This window comes from Echiichthys vipera, assembly GCF_963691815.1.
Source record: "Echiichthys vipera genome assembly, chromosome: 22".
NCBI classification, from domain to species: Eukaryota; Metazoa; Chordata; class Actinopteri; order Perciformes; family Trachinidae; genus Echiichthys; species Echiichthys vipera.
Window position 1 is genome coordinate 2690301 of NC_139847.1, and position 15347 is coordinate 2705647.

Genomic DNA, 15347 nt, shown 5'->3' on the forward strand with positions numbered 1-15347 from the left:
TTTCTGGGGTTTTATGTCACTAATGTTGGGTATAAATAAGATTTTTGGGGTTTTATGTCACTAATTTGGAATATAAATAACATTTCATGGGTTTTATGTCACTAATTTGGAATATAAATAACATTTCTGGGGTTTTATGTCACTAATTTTGGTTATAAATAACATTTCTGGGGTTTTATGTCACTAATTTTGGTTATAAATAACATTTCTGGGGTTTTAAGTCAATAATTTGGGGTATAAATAACATTTCTGGGGTTTAAAGTCACTAATTTGGGGTATAAATAACATTTCTGGGGTTTAAAGTCACTAATTTGGGGTATAAATAACATTTCTGGGGTTTAAAGTCACTAATTTGGGGTATAAATAACATTTCTGGGGTTTTAAGTCAATAATTTGGGGTATAAATAACATTTCTGGGGTTTAAAGTCACTAATTTGGGGTATAAATAACATTTCTGGGGTTTAAAGTCACTAATTTAGGGCATAAATAACATTTCTGGGGTTTTAAATGTTATTTATACGCCAAATTAGTGACTTTTAAACCCCAGAAATGTTATTTTTTATACCAAATTAGTGACGTTAAACCTTAAACACTCACCTGGGTAAAACCCCCAAAGTTGGGTTAAAACCTCAAAGTCTTAATAACAAAAAAAGTCAGATTCTCAGATTGCTGCGGTGTGACCTGGAGCCTCTCCTCTCCTCTCTGTGCCGCAGGACCACGCCGACATCGAGTGGAAGTTCGCCCGCACCAAGCTGTGGATGAGTTACTTCGACGAGGGCGGCACGCTGCCGCCTCCGTTCAACATCATCCCCAGCCCCAAGTCCATCCTGTACCTGCTCGTGTGGCTCCACAACAAGCTGTGCAGGAGAGGACACCTGCCCGGGGAGGAGTCGCACAAATGCGAGAACCTCCGAGAGTTCACGGTGAGTGCCGGCGCCTCCGAGGAGGTCGAACAGGAAGTCTCCCGTTTGTTCACGCACGTTCACAAAATCCGGTTTGTTAAAGTCAGCGTGACGTTAATTCAGAGATTCGTTTCAAAACACAGTCGAGGTCCGTTCTTAGCTTGATCCAATCGTCCTCGCCTACGGGAGTCTCCATCTTGTCCGACTTTGACTCCGCCTCATTTCCTCTGACCAAAAAAGGGCATGTATGTGACGTTGGGGGGGAGGGGCGTACGTCCATCTGGCTGACGTTTACCTCCGAGGAGAAGTGAGGGCCAGAGGCTAGCTGTCACTCAAGAGGCCACGCCCCTAATTATTCATAAACTTTAACCTCCAATCAAATAAAAACTAGCCCCTCCCCCTCGGTGTTGTCATGGAGACCTGATCTAAACACACAGACTAGAATGTTCTTTTGTCCTTAAACAGGTTTAATGATGCTGTGTAAACGGCCTGTTTAACATGGGGCTCAATGAGAAACTGCTCTGTTATGAAACCTGCCCCTAGTGGACACTCTGAGAACTGACGCTGACGGAGCTTCCTGATTGGATCAACCAGGAAGTGTCTGCGGTGGGGGGTTGGAACGGACGTTGAGCAAAGATGGAGACGATGGAGGAGATGACCATCCTGCGTCTGTTGGGAAGAAGGGAAAATGGCGGCAGCGTTGTAGACGGCGGTGGTCTGCGAGACACTAAAGACGTCCCAGAGTGTGGACGGAGAATTTCAAACATTGGTTCGACAGACGAGACAAACTTACGACAAACGACACTTCAACTATTTCAGGATGTGCACCTGGGCTTTTGTCCGGTGCCCAACACTGCCCCCCACGATTTCCGGTGGTACTGCAACGTTTGGTCCGTATCCGTACGCATCCGCAAGAATCACTGATGAAATGTTCGCAGAGTACAGACAGAAGGCTCCGTCCGTATGCATTTGCATCTCTTACGTAGAGCATAAATGAGCCTAAATACTGAATTACGGAGCTGGATTGTGAACAGCTGACGGCGTCTCCTTGTTGATTCTTTCTGTTCGCAAAAGACAGAAAAACACCTAAAAGCTGCGTTGGGATTTTCTACCAAGAGGGTAAAGAACCAGAACTACGTTTTTTACAAGCTGTGAGTCCAAAAACTGAACCTTTATGAAGCTAAAAGTGGATACAGGTGTTAGCTCAGTGCTAACACACAATGGGAATTACCATTCACGCGCTAACGGAAATTAGCTAACAAGAACTCCTTTAGCTAGCATAACTGCTACAACCACGAGGTAAATAATTACTTTGTAGTTCGTTATATGTTCTTTTGTATCAATGCAAAGTATTTCCTAAAAAGTATGTTAGCTCAATGCTAACACACAATGGGAATTACCATAAACGCGCTAACGGAAATTAGCTAACAAGCAAAAGAAGATCTGCGGAAGTGTATTTAATATTTCTAGGTTTGCTTCCAGTTTAACTTTCACACGCAGCAGACTTTCTTCGTCTTCCCGCGCCTCAGAGAAACAACATTTCACGCCCGTTCACACGCAAAAGAAGAAGGTTGAAGTGGAGTTTGCGGAGTGAAGCTGCAGCTGTGAGACTCTGAACTCTCCCGTCTCTCAGCCGCTCCACTGAAGTTCAGCGACTCCGGGCGAAAACCCTTTGATTCATCCATGTGAAGCCTGATGCTGTGGCGCCGACCATATGCCCGTCACTGCACACACACACGTACACGCCGCAAGAGCTCCGAGAGGCCATATGCTCGTGTCGATGTTAACAAGTCACCGGAGGATTCCCATGCAAACTGAGAACGCCGCGGCGCGTTTAAAGCCGCCGCTCGCCCTTCGGAGAGTTGAACCGACGCAGGATTCAAACTTCACGCACGGTTAAAAAAAAAGCAGCACGAGGCGGAAACATGACGCGTGGTTCTGAAATCATGGCCGACGGCACGCGGAGCGGCATCAGCTGGAACATCAGCGGATAAACACGTCCTGATAAACACGTTCAACGAGTCCAGACACACACACACACACACACACACACACACACACACACGGTGCAGCTGGCATGTTCACCTCAGCTGCAGTCAGCTGAGTTACATAAGCCGACCAGCCCACACAGCACTGCAGAGATCTGATCAAGGCGTGTGTGTGTGTGTGTGTGTGTGTGTGTGTGTGTGTGTGTGTGTGTGTGTGTGTGTGTGTGTGTGTGTGTGTGTGTGTGTGTGTGTGTGTGTGTGTGTGTGTGTGTGTGTGTGTGTGTGTGTGTGTGTGTGTGTGTGTGTGTGTGTGTGTGTGTGTGTGTGTGTGTGTGTGTTTTGACAGCATGAAGGCGATGATGGATGTTAGAGGGAGACGAACAGAACAAATCGTTTACTTAAAGGAGAATTTCACTAGTTTTTAACTTGAAGGTTAAGTTTAGTCACTAAAGGAGACGGTTAAGTTTAGTCACTAAAGGAGACGGTTAAGTTTAGACACTAAAGGAGACGGTTAAGTTTAGTCACTAAAGGAGACGGTTAAGTTTAGTCACTAAAGGAGACGGTTAAGTTTAGACACTAAAGGAGACGGTTAAGTTTAGACACTAAAGGAGACGGTTAAGTTTAGACACTAAAGGAGACGGTTAAGTTTAGACGACTAAAGGAGACGGTTAAGTTTAGACGACTAAAGGAGACGGTTAAGTTTAGACGACTAAAGGAGACGGTTAAGTTTAGACGACTAAAGGTGACGGTTAAGTTCAGACGACTAAAGGAGACGGTTAAGTTTAGACGACTAAAGGAGACGGTTAAGTTTAGACGACTAAAGGTGACGGTTAAGTTCAGACGACTAAAGGAGACGGTTAAGTTTAGACGACTAAAGGAGACGGTTAAGTTTAGTCACTAATGGAGACCGTTAAGTTTAGACGACTAAAGGAGACGGTTAAGTTTAGACGACTAAAGGAGACGGTTAAGTTTAGACGACTAAAGGAGACGGTTAAGTTTAGACGACTAAAGGAGACGGTTAAGTTTAGACGACTAAAGGTGACGGTTAAGTTTAGACGACTGAAGGAGACGGTTAAGTTTAGACGACTAAAGGAGACGGTTAAGTTTAGACGACTAAAGGAGACGGTTAAGTTTAGACGACTAAAGGAGACGGTTAAGTTTAGACTAAAGGAGACGGTTAAGTTTAGACGACTAAAGGAGACGGTTAAGTTTAGACCACTAAAGGAGACGGTTAAGTTTAGACACTAAAGGAGACGGTTAAGTTTAGACGACAAAAGGTGACGGTTAAGTTTAGACGACTAAAGGAGACGGTTAAGTTTAGACGACTAAAGGAGACGGTTAAGTTTAGACGACTAAAGGAGACGGTTAAGTTTAGACCACTAAAGGAGACGGTTAAGTTCAGACAACTAAAGGAGACGGTTAAGTTTAGACCACTAAAGGAGACGGTTAAGTTTAGTCACTAAAGGAGACGGTTAAGTTTAGACACTAAAGGAGACGGTTAAGTTTAGTCACTAAAGGAGACGGTTAAGTTTAGTCACTAAAGGAGACGGTTAAGTTTAGACACTAAAGGAGACGGTTAAGTTTAGTCACTAAAGGAGACGGTTAAGTTTAGTCACTAAAGGAGACGGTTAAGTTTAGACACTAAAGGAGACGGTTAAGTTTAGACACTAAAGGAGACGGTTAAGTTTAGACACTAAAGGAGACGGTTAAGTTTAGACGACTAAAGGAGACGGTTAAGTTTAGACGACTAAAGGAGACGGTTAAGTTTAGACGACTAAAGGAGACGGTTAAGTTTAGACGACTAAAGGTGACGGTTAAGTTCAGACGACTAAAGGAGACGGTTAAGTTTAGACGACTAAAGGAGACGGTTAAGTTTAGACGACTAAAGGTGACGGTTAAGTTCAGACGACTAAAGGAGACGGTTAAGTTTAGACGACTAAAGGAGACGGTTAAGTTTAGTCACTAATGGAGACCGTTAAGTTTAGACGACTAAAGGAGACGGTTAAGTTTAGACGACTAAAGGAGACGGTTAAGTTTAGACGACTAAAGGAGACGGTTAAGTTTAGACGACTAAAGGAGACGGTTAAGTTTAGACGACTAAAGGTGACGGTTAAGTTTAGACGACTGAAGGAGACGGTTAAGTTTAGACGACTAAAGGAGACGGTTAAGTTTAGACGACTAAAGGAGACGGTTAAGTTTAGACGACTAAAGGAGACGGTTAAGTTTAGACTAAAGGAGACGGTTAAGTTTAGACGACTAAAGGAGACGGTTAAGTTTAGACCACTAAAGGAGACGGTTAAGTTTAGACACTAAAGGAGACGGTTAAGTTTAGACGACAAAAGGTGACGGTTAAGTTTAGACGACTAAAGGAGACGGTTAAGTTTAGACGACTAAAGGAGACGGTTAAGTTTAGACGACTAAAGGAGACGGTTAAGTTTAGACCACTAAAGGAGACGGTTAAGTTCAGACAACTAAAGGAGACGGTTAAGTTTAGACCACTAAAGGAGACGGTTAAGTTTAGACACTAAAGGAGACGGTTAAGTTTAGACGACAAAAGGAGACGGTTAAGTTCAGACGACTAAAGGAGACGGTTAAGTTTAGACACTAAAGGAGACGGTTAAGTTTAGACGACAAAAGGAGACGGTTAAGTTTAGACGACTAAAGGAGACGGTTAAGTTCAGACGACTAAAGGAGACGGTTAAGTTTAGACGACTAAAGGAGACGGTTAAGTTTAGACGACTAAAGGAGACGGTTAAGTTTAGACGACTAAAGGAGACGGTTAAGTTTAGACGACTAAAGGAGACGGTTAAGTTTAGACGACTAAAGGAGACGGTTAAGTTTAGACCACTAAAGGAGACGGTTAAGTTCAGACAACTAAAGGAGACGGTTAAGTTTAGACCACTAAAGGAGACGGTTAAGTTTAGACACTAAAGGAGACGGTTAAGTTTAGACGACAAAAGGAGACGGTTAAGTTCAGACGACTAAAGGAGACGGTTAAGTTTAGACACTAAAGGAGACGGTTAAGTTTAGACGACAAAAGGAGACGGTTAAGTTTAGACGACTAAAGGAGACGGTTAAGTTCAGACGACTAAAGGAGACGGTTAAGTTTAGACGACTAAAGGAGACGGTTAAGTTTAGACGACTAAAGGAGACGGTTAAGTTCAGACGACTAAAGGAGACGGTTAAGTTTAAACGACTAAAGGAGACGGTTAAGTTCAGACGACTAAAGGAGACGGTTAAGTTTAGACACTAAAGGTGACGGTTAAGTTTAGACGACTAAAGGAGACGGTTAAGTTTAGACACTAAAGGAGACGGTTAAGTTTAGACGACTAAAGGAGACGGTTAAGTTTAGACACTAAAGGAGACGGTTAAGTTTAGACACTAAAGGTGACGGTTAAGTTTAGACGACTAAAGGAGACGGTTAAGTTTAGACACTAAAGGAGACGGTTAAGTTTAGACGACTAAAGGAGACGGTTAAGTTCAGACGACTAAAGGAGACGGTTAAGTTTAGACACTAAAGGTGACGGTTAAGTTTAGACGACTAAAGGAGACGGTTAAGTTTAGACGACTAAAGGAGACGGTTAAGTTAAGACGACTAAAGGAGACGGTTAAGTTTAGACACTAAAGGTGACGGTTAAGTTTAGACGACTAAAGGTGACGGTTAAGTTTAGACACTAAAGGAGACGGTTAAGTTTAGACGACTAAAGGTGACGGTTAAGTTTAGTCACTAAAGGAGACGGTTAAGTTTAGAAGACTAAAGGAGACGGTTAAGTTTAGTCACTAAAGGAGACGGTTAAGTTTAGAAGACTAAAGGAGACGGTTAAGTTTAGACGACTAAAGGAGACGGTTAAGGTTAGACGACTAAAGGAGACGGTTAAGTTTAGACACTAAAGGAGACGGTTAAGTTTAGTCGACTAAAGGAGACGGTTAAGTTTAGACGACTAAAGGAGACGGTTAAGTTTAGTCGACTAAAGGAGACGGTTAAGTTTAGACGACTAAAGGAGACGGTTAAGTTTAGACGACTAAAGGTGACGGTTAAGTTTAGACGACTAAAGGAGACGGTTAAGTTAAGACGACTAAAGGAGACGGTTAAGTTTAGACACTAAAGGTGACGGTTAAGTTTAGACGACTAAAGGTGACGGTTAAGTTTAGACACTAAAGGAGACGGTTAAGTTTAGACGACTAAAGGTGACGGTTAAGTTTAGTCACTAAAGGAGACGGTTAAGTTTAGAAGACTAAAGGAGACGGTTAAGTTTAGTCACTAAAGGAGACGGTTAAGTTTAGTCACTAAAGGAGACGGTTAAGTTTAGAAGACTAAAGGAGACGGTTAAGTTTAGACGACTAAAGGAGACGGTTAAGGTAAGACGACTAAAGGAGACGGTTAAGTTTAGACACTAAAGGAGACGGTTAAGTTTAGACGACTAAAGGAGACGGTTAAGTTCAGACAACTAAAGGAGACGGTTAAGTTTAGACCACTAAAGGAGACGGTTAAGTTTAGACACTAAAGGAGACGGTTAAGTTTAGACGACAAAAGGAGACGGTTAAGTTCAGACGACTAAAGGAGACGGTTAAGTTTAGACACTAAAGGAGACGGTTAAGTTTAGACGACAAAAGGAGACGGTTAAGTTTAGACGACTAAAGGAGACGGTTAAGTTCAGACGACTAAAGGAGACGGTTAAGTTTAGACGACTAAAGGAGACGGTTAAGTTTAGACGACTAAAGGAGACGGTTAAGTTCAGACGACTAAAGGAGACGGTTAAGTTTAAACGACTAAAGGAGACGGTTAAGTTCAGACGACTAAAGGAGACGGTTAAGTTTAGACACTAAAGGTGACGGTTAAGTTTAGACGACTAAAGGAGACGGTTAAGTTTAGACACTAAAGGAGACGGTTAAGTTTAGACGACTAAAGGAGACGGTTAAGTTTAGACACTAAAGGAGACGGTTAAGTTTAGACACTAAAGGTGACGGTTAAGTTTAGACGACTAAAGGAGACGGTTAAGTTTAGACACTAAAGGAGACGGTTAAGTTTAGACGACTAAAGGAGACGGTTAAGTTCAGACGACTAAAGGAGACGGTTAAGTTTAGACACTAAAGGTGACGGTTAAGTTTAGACGACTAAAGGAGACGGTTAAGTTTAGACGACTAAAGGAGACGGTTAAGTTAAGACGACTAAAGGAGACGGTTAAGTTTAGACACTAAAGGTGACGGTTAAGTTTAGACGACTAAAGGTGACGGTTAAGTTTAGACACTAAAGGAGACGGTTAAGTTTAGACGACTAAAGGTGACGGTTAAGTTTAGTCACTAAAGGAGACGGTTAAGTTTAGAAGACTAAAGGAGACGGTTAAGTTTAGTCACTAAAGGAGACGGTTAAGTTTAGAAGACTAAAGGAGACGGTTAAGTTTAGACGACTAAAGGAGACGGTTAAGGTTAGACGACTAAAGGAGACGGTTAAGTTTAGACACTAAAGGAGACGGTTAAGTTTAGTCGACTAAAGGAGACGGTTAAGTTTAGACGACTAAAGGAGACGGTTAAGTTTAGTCGACTAAAGGAGACGGTTAAGTTTAGACGACTAAAGGAGACGGTTAAGTTTAGACGACTAAAGGTGACGGTTAAGTTTAGACGACTAAAGGAGACGGTTAAGTTAAGACGACTAAAGGAGACGGTTAAGTTTAGACACTAAAGGTGACGGTTAAGTTTAGACGACTAAAGGTGACGGTTAAGTTTAGACACTAAAGGAGACGGTTAAGTTTAGACGACTAAAGGTGACGGTTAAGTTTAGTCACTAAAGGAGACGGTTAAGTTTAGAAGACTAAAGGAGACGGTTAAGTTTAGTCACTAAAGGAGACGGTTAAGTTTAGTCACTAAAGGAGACGGTTAAGTTTAGAAGACTAAAGGAGACGGTTAAGGTAAGACGACTAAAGGAGACGGTTAAGTTTAGACACTAAAGGAGACGGTTAAGTTTAGACGACTAAAGGTGACGGTTAAGTTTAGACGAATAAAGGAGACGGTTAAGTTTAGACGACTAAAGGAGACGGTTAAGTGTTCCTGTTTCCTGTTCCCTGATCTTTGTTTCAGAATAAAGTGTGAACTTGAACGCATCAAACATCTTTCTTAACAAGATCTCTTCTTGTGTTTGCAGGAACGCCACGCTGACAGTCTGATACAGAACCAGCATTATCAGGTCGGTGCACCCGTCACTGTGTGTTTAATGTGTGTACAGGTGTGTGTGTGTGTGTGTGTGTGTGTGTGTGTGTGTGTGTGTGTGTGTGTGTGTGTGTGTGTGTGTGTGTGTGTGTGTGTCATTTTGCATCTTTTTGTGCTGGTTTTGCATCTATTTTTAGTCATTTTGCATCTTTCTGTGGTGGTTTTGCATCTATTTTTAGTCATTTTGCATCTTTTTGTGGTGGTTTTGCATCTATTTTTAGTCATTTTGCATCTTTTTGTGGTGGTTTTGCATCTATTTTTAGTCATTTTGCATCTTTTTGTGCTGGTTTTGCATCTATTTTTAGTCATTTTGCATCTTTTTGTGGTGGTTTTGCATCTATTTTTAATCATTTTGCATCTTTTTGTGGTGGTTTTGCATCTATTTTAAGTCATTTTGCATCTTTTTGTGGTGGTTTTGCATCTATTTTTAGTCATTTTGCATCTTTTTGTGGTGGTTTTGCATCTTTACAAATTGAACAAAGGAGAAGGAGACAAACGGGTCGGTTCCTGAAAGTATCTACATGTGCTCGATCGCCCGAGCTGCGTCTTAAACTCGTTTATACAAAGTGAGAGAACTCTTCAGAAACACACTTCAGTGGTTCTTGGCGGCCATGACGGTTGTTCTGATGTCCATTTCATTTGGAGACATTTCTGCGTTGAACACTGGAGTCGGATCTGGGCGCTGGCAGCGAGCGCAGACGCACGGACGCCAGGACTTTGTGTTTGGCAGCGGCGATTGTTGCTTCGAGACGCGTCGACGTGTTTTCAGGATTGTTGCTGCCCTTCACTGGGACGCAGCGCGTGGTGTGTTCCTGGCAGTGACAGCACGCCACAGCGCCCGTTTGGCAGTCACAGGTGTCGACTGTGGGAGGACGCAGTGTGTGTGTGTGTGTGTGTGTGTGTGTGTGTGTGTGTGTGTGTGTGTGTGTGTGGGCGAGGGTCATTGACTGAATATTTAATGATTTGATGACATTTAAATTCATCTGCGGTCTTTCATAAACACCGTAATACTTTTATATTCATCATCATAAACAACTTCTTCTTCTTCACCACAGGTGTTTTTTAAACGGTGGACGATTAAAGTGACATCATATCAGTGAAGCTCACAGTGTTTGTGATGTTTAGAGTCGATGTTTTACATGTTTTATGTTTTTTATCACATCGTTTTATTAGTTTTGTTTTAATTATTTACTTTAATTACTTTCATCATTATTATTGAAGTTATTTTCTTTCTGTTATTATCACATATTATTATTATTATTATTATTATTATTATTATTATATTAAGTGATATAAGTAAAGTTCACAGTGTTTGTGACAGTTTGTGATGTTTAGAGTCGGTGTTTTAAACGTTTTATGTTTTTTATTTCATTGTTTTATTACTTTTATTTTAATTTTTTACTTTATTTATCACTTTTATTATTGCAGTTATTTTCTTTCATTTATTATCAGATATTATTATTATTAATATTATTATAGTTCTTTTTTACTTTTAAACTTTTCTTATATTATTATGACTATTATTATTATTATCATTGATTTTAACTACTATTATTATTATTATGATTATTATTATTATCATTCTTTTTTTCTTATTATTGTGATTCATGATTATTATTATATTTATTTATATTATTATCATTATCATTATTATAATTATTGCCGTTCTTTTTTACTATTATGTGATGATTCTAGTATATTATTTCTATTATTAAGATTATTATTATCAATCTTTTTACTATTAATATTATGATTATTATTAATATTGCAGTTATTTTCTTTCTATTATTATTATTATATTTCTTTCTATTATTACTCTTCTTATTATTAATGCCGTTCTTTTGTACTATGATGTGATGATTATAGTACATTATTTATTTTATTATGATTATTATTATTGATCTTTTTTACTATAATTATGATTATGATGATTATAGTTTGTTATTTCTATTATTATTCTAATAATTATTATTTATTTTATTTATTTTTCAGTCGTTCTTCTGGAGAAACAAACTCGTGATTCACGGCCGGACTTATGTTTAATATCAATATCTGTCTTTTTCTGATATTTATTTTCTTTAAACTTTTCTTTAAAATCTTTTAAACGGAGATTAAATATTAACTTTGTTTGTTTGTTTACAAAATAATTAATTTAATCATTTATTTCCCCGTAGAACATTTAGGAAACCGAGCTTTCAACAGCAAAAGAAGCAAAAACAGGATCAAACATTGAGCTGCAGTCTTGTGAGTGAGTATGTGAGTAACCATGGCGACTGTCTCCAACAGGAAGTGATCCGCAGCCTGGTGAAGAGGTACGTGGCGGCCATGATCCGCAGCGCCAAGACGGACGAGGGGCTGACGGAGGAGAACTTCAAGGTGGGTCCTGGAGCAGCTGCTGCCGCCGTTCATGAGGCTCCAGATCCATAAATATTAAATAAATGATAAAACCTAAACACTGCGGCGCTGCGGCGATGAGCGGGACATGGATCTGCCCGTCGTCCTGCAGTAACTCCTGATCACACACACACACACACACACACACACACACACACACACACACACTCGCTGTCTCCCTGTGTTTGACTGAACCCAGAGGCCCAGCTGTGCTTCATCGCCACAAACATTTGTTTAAAAGATGAAAAGATTTTCCCCTCTTCGCTCGGATCGACGCCGCGGACGCTCGATGAATCCTCGAGGAGCGATTCACGATCCTCTGAGTTATAACGAACAGTCGGAGCTGCGGCGTCGGGTTCCCATCATGCACCTGGAGCAGGGCCCGCGCTTTGAAGTGGAAACGTTCCTCTGGGCTTTTCTGTGTGTGTGTGTGTGTGTGTGTGTGTGTGTGTGTGTGTGTGTGTGTGTGTGTGTGTTTGTGTGTGTGTGCGTGTTAATGTGAGAAATGAGGAGTCTTAAAAAGGCAGAGTGTTAAAACTGTGTATCAACATCAGGTGCACGGGTGAGCCACTTTCACAGCCCGAGCTTGTGTGTGCGTGTGTGTGTGTGTGTGTGTGTGTGTGTGTGTGTGTGCATTAATGTGAGAAATGAGGAGTGTGTATCAACATCAGGTGAGAGTAAATCAGCGTTTTATTCTCTGAGGAGTAGAAACACGTGTGCAGCGTTGGTGAACGTTGTGATCACGTTTAAAAAACACAAACAGATTATTTTGCATCTATTTTTATTCATTTTGCATCTTTTTGTGGTGGTTTTGCATCTATTTTTATTCATTTTGCATCTTTTTGTGGTGGTTTTGCATCTATTTTTATTCATTTTGCATCTTTTTGTGGTGGTTTTGCATCTATTTTTATTCATTTTGCATCTTTTTGTGGTGGTTTTGCATCTATTTTTAGTCATTTTGCATCTTTTTGTGCTGGTTTTGCATCTATTTTTAGTCGTTTTGCATCTTTTTGTGCTGGTTTTGCATCTATTTTTAGTCATTTTGCATCTTTTTGTGGTGGTTTTGCATCTATTTTTACTCATTTTGCATCTTTTTGTTGTGGTTTTGCATCTATTTTTAGTAATTTTGCATCTTTTTGTGGTGGTTTTGCATCTATTTTTAGTCATTTTGCATCTTTTTGTGTTGGTTTCGCATCTATTTTTAGTCATTTTGTATCTTTTTGTGGTGGTTTTGCATCTGTTTTTAGTCATTTTGCATCTTTTGTGGTGGTTTTGCATCTATTTTTAGTCATTTTGCATCTTTTTGTGATGGTTTTGCATCTATTTTTAGTCATTTTGCATCTTTTTGTGGTGGTTTTGCATCGTTTTTTTGTCATTTTGAATCTTTTTTGTGCTGGTTTTGCATCAATTTTTAGTCATTTTGCATCATTTTGTGTTGGTTTTGCATCTTTTTTTAGTCATTTTGCATCTATTTTTATTCATTTTGCATCTATTTTTATTCATTTTGCATCTTTTTGTGGTGGTTTTGCATCTATTTTTAGTCATTTTGCATCTTTTTGTGGTGGTTTTGCATCTATTTTTAGTCATTTTGCATCTTTTTGTGGTGGTTTTGCATCTATTTTTACTCATTTTGCATCTTTTTGTTGTGGTTTTGCATCTATTTTTAGTAATTTTGCATCTTTTTGTGGTGGTTTTGCATCTATTTTTAGTCATTTTGCATCTTTTTGTGTTGGTTTCGCATCTATTTTTAGTCATTTTGCATCTTTTTGTGGTGGTTTTGCATCTGTTTTTAGTCATTTTGCATCTTTTGTGGTGGTTTTGCATCTATTTTTAGTCATTTTGCATCTTTTTGTGATGGTTTTGCATCCATTTTTAGTCATTTTGCATCTTTTTGTGGTGGTTTTGCATCGTTTTTTTGTCATTTTGAATCTTTTTTGTGCTGGTTTTGCATCAATTTTTAGTCATTTTGCATCATTTTGTGTTGGTTTTGCATCTTTTTTTAGTCATTTTGCATCTTTTTGTGCTGGTTTTGCATCTATTTTTAGTCATTTTGCATCTTTTTGTGATGGTTTTGCATCTATTTTTAGTCATTTTGCATCTTTTTGTGGTGGTTTTGCATCTATTTTTAATCATTTTGCATCTTTTTGTGGTGTTTTTGCATCTTTTTTTAGTCATTTTGCATCTTTTTGTGGTGGTTTTGCATCTATTTCTAGTCATTTTGCATCTTTTTGTGGTGGTTTTGCATCTATTTTTAGTCATTTTGCATCTTTTTTCGTGGTGTTTTGTGTCATTTTTGTTGCTTTGTATTTACTTATTGTCATTTTTTCCACATTTTATGACTGCGCGCCCCTGGGCCTGTGCCCGGTAGCCCCGTTCAGTGATCCATCCATGCCTGCAAATTAAATACGACGATAAAAGCAAGATTTCAAAGTGAATGGGGGGAATAATGTTGTTTAGATGGATTCGTAAAGACACTAAAAGGACTGAAATGAATGAGTCTTTTCCCTCCTCTCTCTTCAGTCACTCACTCACCCTCTGTGTCTCTCGGTGGCCCGTCTCTTGACCTCGATCCGCTTCTCTTCACCGCCGTCCTCCTGAGTCCTTACCCTCCTCTTCACCCTCTGCCTCCACAAACGGATGTTTCACCTCCCCTCTCTCTCATCCACTTCCCCTTTCTCACCCTCTTCTGCGTCTCTGTATTTATCCTCCGCTGTGTCAGAAATGTCTTCTTCTGAAAGCTTTAGAACAAACTTTGAAAATAGAAATGTTTTAAACCGTTATTTACTTTCTTTACTTTCACTGAAACGACAGAAAACTTAATGTTTAATCCGTCTGTTTCCAGGAGTTGAAGCAGGACATTTCCAGTTTCCGCTACGAGGTCCTGGATCTCCTCGGCAACCGGCGTCCCCCGCGGCGAAATTACTCCTCCTCCAGCGAGACGACAAGAGACGACGGCGCCATGGCCTCGGAGGACGACAGCGAATCGGGCGACGCCGGCGACGGAGGCCAGAAGTCGAAGAGCGTGACCTTTATGACCCCGCTGGAGGACGCGGACACGAGGCCGTCGCCGACGCTCGGCGTGTCCGCCTTGGTGCGCTCCATTTCTGGGATGACCCAGATAGAGGGGGGAGGACAGGGAGAGGAGGAGGAGGAGGAGCTGGAGGAGGGCGTTGGATGGGGGGAAGAGGAGGAGGAAGAGGACGGGATACCAAAGAGCAACGGGCTGAAGACGACCGTCCTCCCTCCATCCTCCACCACCGGCCTCCCCTCGCCGTCTTCATCGTTCTCCTCGACGTTCTCCTCGTCGTTCGCTCGTACGAGAAGCCGCCTGCAGCGCCTCTCGGCTCCGGGAGCAAAGACAGACTCTTTCAAGCGCCTCTCCTACCTGTTCTCGCGCTCCAAACGCAGAGCCCCACCCATGCCTCTCCCGCTCCAGTCCCCGCCCTCCTACACCATCTCCGACGGGTTGCTCCGCCCCCTGGGGAGCCACAGCCACTCCGACTTCGGACTCAGCAACGTGACCAGAAGCGAGACTCACCTGAACGAGGTGGGCCGCTCAGTCGACATCAATAACCCCTCGTTCTCCACGCTGAGAACGAACGGGCGGGACTCGCTCATGGCGCTGCCCCTCCCGCCCCCGTGCCCCTGCCAATCCCTGCACTGTGCTTCCAACATGTCCGAGTCCAGCTCGCGCCTCCTGGACTCCAGCGAGGACGTTTTCCAGGGTGGAGGAGGATCGGGCGAGGGCGGCGTGGATGGCGGAGGGGTGGTGATGATCGGCGGATGGGTGGGACCCTGCGACGAGGTCATAGAGGACAGCTGTGAGGTCATAGAGGACTCTGTCACCACGCAGCTATAG

At 41.5% G+C, this 15347-nt stretch overlaps 1 protein-coding gene across 1 annotated transcript in view; it reads left to right on the plus strand.

Moving 5' to 3' along the window:
• The window catches only part of trpc5a (transient receptor potential cation channel, subfamily C, member 5a), a gene marked incomplete at both ends in the record, with an annotated part of 62908 nt that extends 47561 nt beyond the window's left edge, over positions 1-15347 (plus strand). The window contains 4 exons of the mRNA XM_083937139.1: positions 714-923; positions 9030-9071; positions 11381-11470; positions 14331-15347. Coding sequence (XP_083793265.1) covers positions 714-923; positions 9030-9071; positions 11381-11470; positions 14331-15347 — 1359 coding nt within the window. The remainder of the gene's footprint in view (positions 1-713; positions 924-9029; positions 9072-11380; positions 11471-14330) is intronic.